Here is a 15,929-nt window from a genome sequence, read left to right as displayed (position 1 = left end):
TTTAGTGTCCGGTTCTAAAATACTATAAAATCTTTGATATGAAAACACAATCAAGTTAGAATTAAAATATTATCTCCAATAGCTATTTTTCTTTGAATAGAGAATGCTCAACTCTTGAAATGTACCAAAAACTAGAAACTGCCACAAGACTGTTTCTCTAGATGAGTGGTACTCATACCAATGTGACTCTAGTAATATATTTGTTAGTGTTTGCACTGTGGAGTCCATCATCCAGCTCTCTAAGACCTTAAATTTCTATAGTAAAATCACAGAAGTCATTTGATATATTCAATGTGAACAAAGGAAGGCTAGAGCACTCTAGGTATCTACAAGCCTAAATGTTCAAAGACATGATACATGGCTCATTTTGTCTCACTGTAGTTGGCTTCTGTTACCAAACATCCACTGGCTCCCTTCCATGACATCTGCTTAAAGCCATGTGAGTTTTCCTTGAATTCTATAATGCTTGAACTCCAGATTCCCAATGATTCAAGGTTTAGCTCTATTAGGCCATTCCAAAGTACTAGAGGGAACAGTCAATTATCACACACACTCCAAGCCTGGTAATGAATGAAGGTTATCCACCATGAATTCCTATCTTTAACAGCAGGTGTCACTATGTAGCCTTAATGGTTGATGTAGGAAGACTGCTGGTCATCTCCTGCTCCCAAGATTCTGAAAGTTTACAGCGCCAAGAGGGAAAACTGAAGAGCTCTCTGCCTGCTCAAATCAAACATGAAAACAGGCCATGAAGTTTCTCCCCATTTCTTTTTCTACTTTTGACTTAATTAGGTCCAATTCATTAGCCAAAAAGAGAAATCATCCTTGGAGCTTGAAACAATAGTTATTTTTAAATCAAGAATAAGATGAAATTATATTAAAAATGAAATAATTCTGAAAAATGATATTCTGTTCCCCTACACTCCCTCAGTCTTCCACTAGAAAAGAACGAAAGAGAGAATTCAGTAGGGTTTTTTTTTCTTTAGTAAACCCTGTGCCCAAGGTAGGGCTGAACTCACAAACCCGAGATCAAGAGTCACATGTTCTACCAACTGAGCCAGCCAGGTGTCCCTAGAATTCAGTAATTTTTTTATGCATACTTCAGAGCTAGCGTTTTTATCACATTTGTAAATTTCAAAGCAATACAGAAAGCTATGGAACTTAGTGTAGTGGATCAAAATCAGAAGAAATGATCCACATGCACACACCCCAGAATCCTGCATAATGGATATAGCATAATATTAACTACAAAAGCTGAAAGCTAAATTGAAGAAGAGTCTTTTTTTTTTTTTTAAGATTTATTTATTTGTCTAAGACACACACACACACAGAGAGAGAGGGAGTGAACAAGCTGGGGGAGGGAGATGCAGGCTCTGTGCTAAGCAAGGAGCCCGACGCAGGACTCGATCCCAGGACCCCGAGACCATGACCCGAGCCAAAGGCAGACAGACGCCAAACCGACTGAGCCACCCAGGCGTCCCTGAAGAAGAGAGTCTTAAAGGTATCTTTGATTTAGTTATTTCTGCAGACATCAGAACTGCATGAAAATCTTAACAAAAAAGAACTGAACCTAGCTTCCAGGTCTCACTCTTCAGTCTGGGATGACGACCATTCCAACCATATATTTGGAAGCCCAGTCAAATGTCAAGATGAGTCATTGTGCTATTAGAGCCCACTCTTTAATGTGTACTTATGACAAGAAGAATTTTTACTTACTCTGGTCAGCATAGTTTTTTGCTTTGAGTTCAAGTTGTCTTGTTTGAGATTCTAAAGATTCCACTCGGGTCTGTAAATCCTTTTTTTCCTGTTCTTGAGAGTCTTCAAATTCAATGAATTTCTAATAGAAAAGAAAAGCATTATTTTCATTAGAAAAATGAAACTTTTTTAACATTGTCAACTCCTGTGTTTCCTGGTATCAAGAATGACAATTAGGCATTAACTACTCAGAAAGATCTAAGAATCAGCAACTTATGTTGATTTTTTAGTTTCTCTATAAAACCTTCCAAATATAGAAGGAAAAACATGACCAAATAGTTTATGAAGTGTTTCCACTTCATATAATAGGCATTTCAAAGAAAATACATTCATCCTACTCCAAATATATGAATCCTTTAACTAGCATATTTGCATATTCATCTGAGTTGAAGACACAGTTTTTTATATAATGCAGAACATGTACAACAAATGAAGAACTAAAGAAGGATGACATGTCAATAAATATCTGTTCAACAATTATTTGGTTAATAAAAAGCCTTTTAGATTACCTGAACTATGGAGTTTAAATTCCTGAGAAAAAGAGCACTTACTAGAAATAACTCCACCAAATTCAATTTACTAAAACTGTTCTTGTCAAGAAGATTATTATTAAATCTAATCACTAAGTCTCAGTCCTCATCTTAATTGTTCCATCAACATCATCTGACATCTGATCACTCACTCCTTAAAATATGTATTTTTTCTAATTTCGCTTCCAGGACTTTGTTTTCCTTCTACGTTCATGGCTGCTTCTTGGTCTTCTTTGTTGGTTCTTCCTCTTCTCCCCAATTTCTTAACATTCACAAGCTCAGTCCTTGGACAACTTTTTCTCTTCATTGTTTACTCTTATTCCCTGATGATCTCATCCAGTTTCATGGCTTTAAATACTAACTATATGCTGACAACCTCCAGATTTCTAGTCCAGTCTCAAGCCTAGACCTGAATTAAACATTTGTATGTCCAATTGCCTACTGGACAACTCTGTTGATTTGAATGTCTAATAAGGATCTTAACCTTCACATGTCAAAGCTTGCTCCTCCTGATCTTACCTTGCTCATTTAATTACTGTGGCCACTTGCTCAGGCTCAAACCTTGAGTCAGCTTTGATTCTTCTCTTTCTCTAACACCTCATATCCAATCTATTAGCAAATCTACCTTCAGATCCATCCATTTTTTCATTATCTCCACCACCATCCTGGCCTGTGCCAACATTATCTACTGCCTGGATTAATGGAACAACAGCCTCCTAACTAATCTCCTTACTTCTACCCTTGCCCCTACAGTGCATTCTCAATACAGTAGTTAGAGTGACCCTTTAAAAAGTCAGATGGGGCACCTGGTTGGCTCAGTCAGTAGAGCAAGCAACTCCTGATCTCGGGATCATGAGTTCAAGCCCGATGTTGGGTGTAGAGATTACGTAAAAAAACACTAAAAAAAAAAAAATAAGTAAGTCAGATCAATTCACTCCGCTGCTCAAAATCCTCTGATTGCGGGATGCCTGGGTGGCTCAGTTGGTTAAGCGTCTGCCTTCGGCTCGGGTCATGACCCAGGAGATCGAATCCCGCATTGGACTCCCTGCTCAGCGGGAGTCTGCTTCTCCCTCTGATCCTCCTGCCTCTTGTGCTCTCTGTCTCTCATTCTCTCTCTCAAATAAATAAATAAAATCTTAAAAAAAAAAAAAATCCTGATTGCTTACGTTCTCCCAAAGTCCTTCCCACAGCCTCCCAGGACCAACCACAATCTACTAGACTCTTACTTATTTGACATCATCCTCCTCTACTCTTCCCCTCCCTGCCCCCACATACTCTGATTCAAGCTACCCTGCAGTTCCTTCAACGCTCCAAACCTTTGCAATTGCTTCCTACAGCCTAGAATTCTTTCTCCAGATACCAAATGGACTGCCCCCTCATCACCTCCTTAACATCTTTGTTCAAATGTCACTTAAAAAAAAAAAAGACTTTATTTCAGAGAGAGAGGAGAGCGTACGCACAAACAGACACACGCGCACGCGCGCGCGCGCGCACGGGAAGGGGGAGGGGCAGAGGGAGAAGCTGACTACCTGCTGAGCAGGGAGCCTGTAGTGGGGCTTGCACCTGGGATCAAGACCTGAGCCAAAGGCAGACACTTAATGGACTAAGCCACCCAGGCGCCCCTATAAATGTCACCTTTTTAATAAGATTTTCTTGTGATGATATTTAAAACTGCAATACTCACTCCCTACTTCCCTCCCTGCTTTTCTTCTCTCCAGCACTTACTCTCACCTAACATACTATAAATTTTAGCAATTTATCTTATTTATTATCTGCCTTACCTCACTAAAATGTAGACTCCATGAACGCAGGGATTTTTTTTTTTAAGATTTATTTATTCATTTCAGAGAGAGAAAGGGAGAGAGCATGAGTGGGAGGGGCAGAGGGAGAGAGTGAATCTTAAGCATACTCCCTGCCGAGCATGGAGCCCCACACAGGGCTTGATCCTGCGACCATGACACCATGACCTGAGCCGAAACCAAGAGTCAGGTACCTAACAGACTGAGCCCCCCAGGCGCCCCAGGACAAGGATTTTTGTTTTCTTTGCTCCTGTAGTCCCAGTGCAATGATGATGTCCCAAATATTTGTTAAGTGAATGATAAACAAATGAAAAAAAACTTTCAGAGTAAAAATACTGAAACCCATATAGAAAAATATGTATTTCACAAAAAAACTTAGATATCACTAAATACACCTTAGTTTTAATATGAAATTTTTTTGTTCATTACTTAATCTGTTCTGAAACTCTTCAGTCACTACAGTAAACATAGTTTTTTGTCTGCACACATTGCCTTCTTCTCCCCAGTTTCATGCTAATTCTGTTCAGCCCATACAGTTGGATTGGTGAAGACTCCCATCTCCCTAGTGGTGGGCATATTGACTTGATCCAGATAGGTCATTCTTCTCTGGGATATCTTCCAGACAGGTCATTCTTCTCTGGGATATCTGCCAGTTACTAGAAAGAATACTACCTCTCTTCTTTGGGAATCACACAATCTAAGAATTTAGCTGGCTTAAGCTGCAGATAGACATCTTTTCCCAACATATGGAAAGAACATGCCTGAGAACTAAAGCCAATATAAAGGAAAACAAAGATCAAGGAAGAAGAAAATCCTAATTAAAGGTACTATTTGAGTACTAGACTCAGTATTTCTCGCAGCCGGCATTTTGCAGTTGTTTTTATTTTTTTTCAGTTACATAAATATATTCCTATTTTATATAAGCTTGAGATGATTTCTATCACAAGAAACTGAAAGCAGCCTAATATAGTCATCTACTTTTCCTTAAGAGCCATTTGGTTTCCTTATATTATTAGATAATGTTCTCCTTATCTTTTCAAGATTGAAACCTACAACCTCTGAAACATTGGTTCTTGATCATTCAGGGGTCCACAGACCCATTTGGTAATTTGATATATCCATGAACCATGTTTCCCCAGCAAAAATGCCCTCACCCAACCCGAATTCTGCCTATTTTTCTCAGGGACTCAGAGATCACTTAAGTCCTTCCACAAACTCCACATTTAGCACCCCTATGCCCTATACTTTTCTATGAAAATATTCCATATTTGTGAAGCCTCTGGGAAGCATCAAACAGCCATTGTTTACTTTTCCAGAATACTAATCTAAAGATAACTCTAAGTAGGAGTAAAGGTTATAGTAAATACAAGAAAAGAGGCAAACTGGGGGCGACTGGCTGGCTCAGTCGGTAGAGCATGCGACTCTTGATCTCAGGGTCGAGAATTCAAAAAACAGGTTGGGGGGGGCGCACCTGGGTGGCTTCTCCCTCTCCCTCTGCCCCTCCTCCCCACTCATGTGCTCTCTCTCTCTCAAATAAATAAATAAAATATTTTTAAAAATTTTTTAAAACAGGCAAACTTGATAAATCATCCATTCATTCATCCACTCATGCAAAAAATGTCTACTATTTACTATGCACCGGGCACATGAAATGTGACTGAATATCACACTATCTCTGCCTTCCAAAGGTGTTCACTGGCTACAAACTGAATGCAAGCAGGAAATATAAAGGTTATGTTGAGGGGTGCCTCAGTGGCACAGTCGGCTGAACGGCCAACTCTTGGTTTTGGCTCAGGTCGTGATCTCAAGGTCATGAGATCTAGCCCAGCGTGGGGCTCCAAGCTCCCTGGAGAGTCGGCTTGGGACTCTCTGCCCCTCCCCGCTGCACTCTCGTACTCTCTTCTCTAAAATAAATAAATCTTTAAAAAATATATAAGTTATGTTGAACAGAAAAGCAGCAGCTATATAATAACAGGATGTTGGTGATGAACTCTGAGTAAATTACTTCAACATTTTGCCAGGACTATAAGAAAAGACTAAGAATCAATAAGAAAACGTAATTATTTTTTTGGCCTGCTTTGAAAATGCTCCCTTGGCTAACTGAACTGCTATATCTGGGTTAAGTAACCAGAAATTTTAGGCTTCTTTTGTGCAATGGGTAAAATGCTGTTTTAAAGAACATATAGCACATGTTTACCAGCTAATACTTAAAATGATGTACTATTAAACTTCTAACAAAAACTTTACCACTAACAGATTGATGGTTGCCAGGGGCATGGGGTGGGGGTAGGGGAAAATGGGAAAAGTGGCCAAATGACACAAGCTTCAGTTATGAGTAAGCTCTGGGGGTATAATGTACAGCATGGTGACTACAGATAATACCACTGTACTATACATTTGCAAGTTGCTAAAACAATAGATTTTTAAAAGTTCTCACCACAAAAATAAGAATTGTAATTATGTGACATGTTAACTACCCTTACTGTGGTAATCACTTTGCAATTATGTACATATATCAAATCATTACGTGGTACACTTTAAACTTACACAATATTATATATCAATTATTTCTCAATAAAGCTGGAAAAAAACCACCACCATTCTGCCTATTCAGAACTCCTGATAGAAGAAACATCATCGTGAGCACACAACTTCATGTCTGCTTTGTTTCTTAGCGACCCAGTTTGGCTACAGAAGGACATGAATAATCCATAAGTTTAGCAGTCACTACACTACTATAGCATCACATAGACCTACCTAGATGATTCATGCTTCGGAACTATTCACATTTTATAATGATTACTAAGACTTTATATCTCTATCACCTTAAGTAAATATGGCAAAAGATTTTTTTTCCCCCAAATGACGTGACAGTTCTTGGACTGACAGGGCTATTTATCTGCAAATGGAAATCTCTTGTTTCTACAGTTTCCCTTCACAGGAAGGGACTGGCAATAATGAAAATATTCCAAATGCCAAGCCTTTCCTTCAAGCAAACTAAAATAGATAAACGTAGAGCCTCCAAAATGAACTGCCATCTCTCATAATGGTGTATGTTTTTTTTTTCCTTTCTTATTCTAAACAGTGGATCTTAAATTAAACTTTTAGAATCATGAACTCCTTTGAGAATCTTATGAAAATAGATCCTTTCCTCAGGAAGATAAATATATGAAACACAAAACTATGCATTCAAATTCACTGCATCTTCAAGGTCTGTAAGAAATCAAGAATGATTTCCTCCCATTTATAAAAATAGTAAATGTTGATTTCTTTTAAAATAATCTTTTAAAATTCTCTCTGTTCTGAAAATCCCAATTTTAAATGTGTATTACATCTTGGTTTGGAAATGTACAGTTGCCACCCTCATTTAAAATGTTAATGACTATTACACAACAAAAATAAATACTCCTCAGTTCTGATAAGGCATGTTAATAGATCATAAAAGGGCACTGAAAGCTAGTAGGATAAACACATCTGAAGAGCCTTAAGAGTAATCAAGAAAGAGTAACAAATGACTGAAATTTTCTAAATTGTTACCCCCCAAAAAGATCTGTCAAATAACCTAGTTTTTGTGTCATTGTTTTGTGAAATATCCTTGATAATACAGATAACCTTGGGAATAGAAGTTGCTATAGGACACAGGAGCTCAGGAAACACAACACTGATAAATACAAAAAACTTCAGAAAATGGCCTAGCTCTATATGGCACATAACTATGGAAACGTAGGAAACACTGATATAAGAACTTATGAAAAAGGAAATTGGAATAGAAATAAAGAAGGTGGTGGGGCGCCTGGGTGGCTCAGTCGTTAGGTGTCTGCCTTTGGCTCAGGTCATGATCCCAGGGTCCTGGGATGGAGCCCCGCATCGGGCTCCCTGCACAGTGGGGAGCCGGCTTCTCCCTCTCCCACTGCTTGTGTTCCCTCTCTCGCTGTGTCTCTCTCTGTCAAATAAATAAATAAAATCTTTAGAAAGAAAGAAAGAAGGAAGCATGAAATTCAATTAAATGCCAAAAGAGGGCTTGGCAGAAAAAGGTTTAGATTCCTGGTCCTCATAGAAAAGTTGTTTTTTCTCAGTGGGGGTTGGGGACAGAGTATAAGAGAGGTAATGAGAATGGTTTCTTTTTTCTATACCCAACCCTCTCACACTACAGAGAAAATAATTAGGGAATAGCTGGCATGCGTTACTCTTTTTAGAAGCTTTCCACTTCTCTTCCCTGCTCAGAGATCCTTGGTGGGTTAGTAGCACATCTGAGTACTGCTGAACCTCATTACTAGTTTTGTATACTATAAACATGACAGCCTCTGGTTTTAAAGTCTTCTTGGGGCACCTGGGTGGCTCAGTTGGTTAAGGGTCCAACTCCTGATTTATGAGCTCAGGGTCCTGGGCTCCACAATCAGCAGGGAGTCTGCTTGAGATTCTCTTCCTCTACCCCTCCCCCATCCCAATTGCTCACACACACTCTCTCTAGCTCTCCAAAATCAATAAATAAATCTTAAAAAAAAAAGATATCTACTTTCTACTCCAGCAATTTCAACTTAACACACATACTAATTGAAATAACATAAAAATAGGAACATATCCCATTCTGTCACTTTTTAATCAAAGAAAAAAAGTTAGGGCTCCTGGGTGGCTCAATCTTTTAAGTGTCTGCCTTCTGCTCAGGTCATGATCTTGGAGTCCTGGAATCGAGCCCCTCATCAGGCTCCACACTCAGGGGGAGTCTGCTTCTCCCTCTCCCTTTCCCTAATCCTTCCCCCTGCTCACTCTCTCTCTTTCTCTCAAATAAATAAATCTATCTTTAAAAAAAGGAAAAAAGTCACAATTAAATACAGCCACATACCTATTTACAATCACTATTCTCCAGATCTCAGTAGGAGTACAGAATAAGCAGTTGGCAGTAAAAAGATATTTATTACAACTACTAAGTAATGTTATTTACTCTTAAATAACATACTAAATATAAAACTAAAACTCTTGGGACACCTGGGTGGCTCAGTTGGTTGAGCGACTGCCTTCGGCTCAGGTCATGATCCTGGAGTCCCTGGATCAAGTCCCGCATCGGGCTCCCTGCTCGGCAGGGAGTCTGCTTCTCCCTCTGACCCTCCCCCCTCTCATGTGCTCTCTCTCTCATTCTCTCTCTCTTTCAAATAAATAAATAAATCTTTAAAAATAAATAAATAAATAAAACTAAAACTCTATCTACCCATCCAATCCAGGCAGTTACTTCATGACAGCCATCAAGGAAAAGAAGTAAACAGTTAACAATATAATATGCTAAGTACTATAATGGAAGCAAGTATAAGGAGCAATAGAAACAGAGAATTAAGTGACTAAATCTGCTTTCATTTGTTTATTAAGATTTTATTTATTTGAGAGAGAGACATAAAGCTGGGGGAGGGAGAGGGGGAGAAGCAGACTTCCTGCTGAGCAGGGAGCCCGATGTGGGGCTCGATCCCAGGACCCTGGGATCATGACCTGAGCCAAAGACAGATGCTTAATCAACTGAGCCGCTCAGGCGCCTCCCAAATCTACTTTAAAAAAAAAAGCCCAGGGACACCTGGGTGGCTGAGTTGGTTAAGCGTCTGCCTTCAGCTCAGGTTATGATCTCAGGGTCCTGGGATCAAGTCCTGCATTGGCTCTTTGCTCAGCAGGGAGCCCACTTCTCCCTCTCCCACTCCCCCTGCTGGTGTTCCTGCTCTTGCTATCTCTCTGTCAAATAAATAAATAAAATCTAAAAAAAAAAAGACAATAATGGGGCGCCTGGGTGGCTCAGTCTGTTAAGTGGCTGCCTTCAGCTCAGGTCACGATCCCAGAGTCCTGGGATCAAGCCCCAAATCGGGTTCCCTGCTCAGCGGAGAGCCTGCTTCTCCCTCTCCCTCTGCCTGCCACTCTGCCTACTTGTGCTCCCTATCTCTCTGTCAAACAAATAAAATCTTTTTTAAAAAAGCCCAAAGTCAAAATGTTTCCATGAACACATTTCAGGAGTTCAACTTTATAAAAACTATAAATAAACCTGTTAAATTTTTCTGGACAATGCCAGCATTTGGGTATTTTTAAAGTAAGTAAATTTCTTATTGACAGCACTATACATTTCCGAGTTGTCCTACATCTAAGTACATGTTTTTAATGTTGTCTGTCTTCTGTGCTGTTCCTGTAAGTTTGCTATGAAAATACAATAAACTAGGAGCTCCTGGGTGGTTCAGTTGGTTGAGTAACCAACTCTTGATTTCAGCCCAGGTCTTGATCTCAGGGTGGTGAGTTCAAGCCCCACATTGGGCTCCATGCTGGCCTTGGAGCCTACTTAAAAATAATAATAATAATAATACATTAAACTATTAAAAGAGGAAGAAAGAGGAGCCCAGGGGCACCTAGGTGGCTCAGTTGGTAAAGCATGTAACTCTTGATGGGGGACTTCTTGATGGGGCAGTGAGTTCAAGCCCCAGGTTGAGTTTAGAGCTTACATTAATTGAAGAAGAGAACAAGGCCTGAATTTCAGCTGACTCTGAAAGAAACAATTTACCTGATGAAGTGGGGTAAAGACATTCCAGACAGAGGTAACAGCACATGCAAAGGCAGGCATAAAGAAAGACCATGGCATGTGCAGCAAAATACAATTTAGGGTTGAAACTTGAGTAGCTGATGTAAAGAATAAACCATTAGCCAAAGAGTAAGTTGAAAATCTCTCCTCTGATTCACAAATTGTCTTTGTGGGCAAGTAAGATTCCATTCATCCATTCATCCAACCATCGATCCATCCATCCATCCATCCTCTCAACACACAACTCGAGTCCTTATTGTTCTAAGTATTCTAAGATGCCGGGAAGGTTACAAGACAGCCCTGGTTCCTATGTTCCATTGTTTGAAATTTAGCAAAAGAAAACAGGCATTAAACATAGGTGACTAACAAAAGATGTATTTCTGAAGATCTCACATAATTCAATAGTCACCTAATTTGAGGCTGATGCTGATAAGAGATGGCTGGTGTTTCTGTTACCACCCAAGTGACACCACTATGGGATGTAACAGCACAACCCTGGTTTACAATTCAGTCTCAGACTTCTATATGACATGATTCTTGGAAGACTTTCTACAATAAGGAGTTAACATTTCAAAATCCAAATATGAAATGAGACTTTTAAAAAATCACATAGTTCGGGGTGCCTGGGTGACTCAGTTAAGTGTCTGCCTTCGGCTCAGGTCATGATCCCAGGGCTCCTTGCTCAGTGGGGAGCCTGCTTCTCTCTCTCTGCCTGCCACTCCCCCTGCTTCTGCTTTCTCTCTCCCTCTGTCAAATAAATAAATAAAATCTTAAGGAGAAAAAGGAAAGTGAGAGAGAATGGCCGGAGAGGAGGCTGGAAAATCAAGGACCAAATCACATAGGGTCTTGCAGGATACTGGATCATATCAGGGAGGCTGAACTTCACTCACACTTTGGAAAGCTCAGTCTGAAACCAAATGGGAAATGTAATGGAGGGGGCTGGGGAAGTCTGAGTGTGTAAAGGAAGACCAAAGGTCACCACAGTAGTCCAAATGACAGAGGATTATAAGCAGTGTCAAGTGAGAATGGAGAGAAGGATGAATTCAAGAGAATTTGTTGGAGGTAAAATACACAGAATTGGTGACTGAATGAATATAAGGGAGAAGACAGAAGAAGGAAAAAAATCAGGAAAAAAGATAGATTTCTAGTTTAACCAATGGTGCGGATGGTGATAATTGCTTATCTGGGATAAAGAAAGGGGGTAGGTATCTACAACAGCAAAATTATGGAAATAGCCCAAGTGTTCATTGATTGATGAATGGATAAAGATATGTTTTATATATATATAATGGAAAATTAGCCATAAAAAAGAATGAATTCTTGCCATTTGCAACAAGATGGATGGAACTAGAGAATATAATGCTAAGTGAAATAAGTCAGAGAAAGACAAAGACCATATGATTTCACTCATATGTGGATTTTAAGAAACAGAATAACGAGCAAAGGGAAAAAGAAAAGAAAGAGGCAAAACAAGAAACAGACTTGTAACTACAGAGAACGAACTGATGGTTACCAGAAGGGAGGTGGTTGGGGGTGATGTAGAGAACAAAGGCAAAAGAAATGTAGATAAAATTAAGTTTTCTGGGGCACCTGGTGGCTCAGTTGGTTAAGCCTCTGCCTTTGGCTCAGGTCATGACCCTGGAGCCCCAGGATCGAGCCCCACGTCGGGGTCCTTGCTTGGCGGAGAGTCCATTTCTCCCTCTGCCCCTCACCCCACTCATGCGCTCTCTCTCTCTCTCTCTCACACACACACACACACAAATAAATAAAATCTTAAAAAGAAAAATAAGTTTTCTTATAACCTGTAGCCCTTTGACAAATACTTGAGGCAAGCAAACTATGACATTCCTCCAGGAATTCCCAATCTTAACGTTAATGCCTTGCTAGAGGCAAAAACAACCTTAGCTTGATAATAGCTAGGCCTCCAGGATCCTGTAAGTCTTCTTTGACATAGGAAAATCCTTTTGGAAACTACCTTTTGTCTTCACCTCCCCTAACTCCTAAGTATATGATCAACTGCTCTTCACAATCCCAGCGCAGCATTTTCTGCCCACGAGTCCTATCCCCATACTATAATAAAACCACCTTTCTCCACTGAAAATGTTTCAAGAATTCTTTCTTGGCCGAACCCCACTTCAAATCACATCAGGGGTATGGGTGAAATAGGTGATGCAGATTAAGGAGTACACTTGTGATGAGTACCGGGTGATGTATAGAAGTGCTGAGTCCCTAATACTGTACACCTGAAACTAATATAACACTGTATATTAACTAATTGGAATTTAAATAAAAACTTTAAAAAAAAGGAGGTAGCTATGGGTAATATAATAGAATTTATTTTTAATCAAGGGGAGCTACGTGTGAGGTATGCAACTGCACACACGGGATATTTATTTCTAAATAAATTTTCTCATTATTTGGAGCGTAACTAGCACAACCCAACTGCAGGTTAACAATGTGGATTAAAGTATTTAGAGAAAGTATGAAAAGTATTATTTTTTCATACATTCCTTAAGGGCTTTGACATAAAACATTACAGGTAGCATGATCATAAAAAACTGGAGGAATAAAGAAAAGATTTGGAGGCATATATTAAAATAATAGCAAGGGGCACCTAGGTGGCTTAGTTAAGCATCTGCCTTTCGCCTTGATCATGATTCCAGAGTACAGGGATTGAGCCCTGCATCTGAGCCCCGCATCCGCCAGCTGCCTGCTCAACGGGAAGTCTGCTTCTCCCTCTCCCACTCCCCCTGCTTGTGTTCCTGCTCTTGCTATCTCTCTTTCTGTCAAATCTTTAAAAAAAATAAAAAAAACACAAAAGTTCCCAACCCAACTAAAATTCCTTTTATCACCAAAATTTGCATATAATGCATTATTTTTATGCAAAGGAAATAAGGCTTGAGGCATTACCCTAGCCAGAAACATTTTGAAGGAGGGGGGAAAAAAGTATATGGAAGCTCATAAGAAACCTATGGGCAATCGTAACTGATTAAATGTGCCTTAACTTCTGGGGCGCCTGGGTGGCTCAGTTGGTTAAGCGACTGCCTTCGGCTCAGGTCATGATCTTGGAGCCCCGGGATCGAGTCCCACATCATGCTCCCTGCTCAGCAGGGAGTCTGCTTCTCCCTCTGACCCTCTTCCCTCTCGTGCTATCTCTCATTCTCTCTCTCTCTAATAAATAAATTTAAAAAATTAAAAAAAAATAAATGTGCCTTAACTTCTTTTTAGTGGCAAACTTTATCAAGTTGGTCACCCTCCACTACATTTGGCAAATGCTGGCGGGGGGGGGGGGTTAGGGCAATATCAAAATCAAGGCAGTACTCCCGAAACCAATTATTACACTATACATTAACTAATTAGAATTTAAACAAAAACTTGAGGGGTGCCTCGGTGGCTCAGTCGGTTAAGCATCTGCCTTTGGCTCAGGTCATGTTCCCAGGTCCTGGGATTGAGCCCCTCATGAGACTCCCTGCTTAGCAGGGGGTCTGCTTCTCCCTCTCCCTCTCGGTCCCTCTGCTTGTACTCTCTCTGTCAAATAAGTAAAATCTTTAAACAAAAACGAAACAATGACAACAACAACAAAAATCAAGGCAGGAGAGCAGCAGTTTTTCAAATTCCAAGAGCATTCAACCCCTGGAAAATTCTGGTTACTCCCCTTCTGCATAGCAGTTTGTCAAATCTCTCAGGAATGTTGCTGTAGAGTACACATCTCCCCCCCGACCCTCTGTGTCTTTGTCTTCATGTCTTCTCTCTTGCACATCTTTTTTTAAAAAGTGATGGGTGGTAAGGGTAAGAGCCCATGCATGGGCTTTTTTAGCATGTATGATAAAAGATAAACCCCTCTTCACTAAATGCTCCTTTTCCCTCTCAATTACTAATCAGCCAACAACATTTACATAACTTCAGACAGTACTCTCCTGGGAGCAACTAGACACTGTTAAAAAAAAATCAGTAAACAATACAGACTTATGTCAGGATCTAAAAAGAATAAGCTTTGTGACGAAGCAAAATGGTTTCAACTCCAGATGGCTTATAGGGGCTGTTCTGCCCCACTGTTCTGGAGAAAAACAAATGAATACTTTGAAAAGGCAAGCACCCGAAGTTTAAAAAAAAAAAAAAAAAGCCCCTAGAGACTGTCCCTAATTGGGAGTAAAGATGCAAGAGCCAAAAAAAAGAAAAGCCCTTTATTAGTAACTCTGACTACAGTAGCTGTCTAAAAAATAATACCACCAAATAAAAGGCTGACAACTTATTAATGCTAAGTATCCCCACATTTACTCTGCAGAGTGGGAGAAGGAAAATATTGCATTACATTAGGTAATTATTATCAAATTCCATTTGATAATTAGTTCCATTAAATGTAATTGTTTTTCAATATAGTATCTTTAAGAAATGAGAAATCATATTTTTTTAAAGTTTTTAATTTATTTATTTAACTAATCTCTATACCCACCATGGGGCTCAAACTCACAACCCCAAGATCAAAAGTCGCATGCTCTTCCAACTGAGCCAGCCAGGAACCCCAAGAGAATAAACCATATTAAACAATACCCAAAGGATATGATTTCCCCCTCCAATCCAAAATGTGGAAAATTTTCAAATACAAATGGTCCAGTTTCTTCAAAACTCATTTGCAAGGGGGAAAAAATGGAAAGCTGTTAGAAATTAAGAGAAACTTAAGAAACATTAACCAATGTAAATATGTGAACCACCTTATTTGATCCTGTTTAAGACAACCAACTAGGGGTGCCTGGCTGGCTCAGTCTCAGTAGGTAGAGCATGCAGCTCCTGATCTCGGTGGGGGCGGGGGTGTGGGAGGGTGGTCGTGAGTTAAAGCCCGGTATTGGGCATAGAGCTCACTGGGGGAAAAAAAAAAAAAAAGGCGGGGCATACAAGTGGCCCAGCTGGATGCACTAGTAAAAGTGAGTAACATCCTTAATACATCCCCAGTGCCATTCCAGAGGAGCCAGGTGGCCCTCCTGTCTACCCACACAGAAGACAAGAAATTTGTTTTCTGAATAAACTCAGTAAGAGATTCTATTTTTTTAAAGATTTAATTAATTCATTTGAGAGAGAGAGCAAGCGTGAGAGCACAAGTGCAGAAAGGAAGGGCAGAGGGAGAAGGAGAAGACACCCCACAGAGCAGGAACCCCAACTAGGGGCTCAATCCCAGGACCCTGAGATCATGACCTGAGCTGAAGGCAGATGCTTAACCATCTGAAGCCACCCACCCAGGCACCCCTCAATAAGAGAGATTCTAGACAATGGAATACCCCTAACAAATAGGTGCTAAATGAAAAGAAA

General features: G+C 40.0%; 1 protein-coding gene across 2 annotated transcripts in view; it reads right to left on the bottom strand.

Annotated features, from left to right (window-relative positions):
• Positions 1-15,929, bottom strand: part of SPAG9 (sperm associated antigen 9) — a 138,778-nt gene that overhangs the window by 98,356 nt on the left and 24,493 nt on the right. For both annotated transcript variants that reach the window (XM_025859231.2, XM_025859232.2), the window contains exon 2: positions 1,717-1,837. In XM_025859231.2, the coding sequence (XP_025715016.1) occupies positions 1,717-1,837 (121 nt within the window). The remainder of the gene's footprint in view (positions 1-1,716; positions 1,838-15,929) is intronic.

This window comes from Callorhinus ursinus, unplaced genomic scaffold (assembly GCF_003265705.2).
Source record: "Callorhinus ursinus isolate GAN/ISIS: 27379988/994484 unplaced genomic scaffold, GSC_fseal_2.0 scaffold52, whole genome shotgun sequence".
Lineage (NCBI taxonomy): Eukaryota > Metazoa > Chordata > Mammalia > Carnivora > Otariidae > Callorhinus > Callorhinus ursinus.
This window is presented reverse-complemented; position numbering and strand designations above follow the sequence as displayed.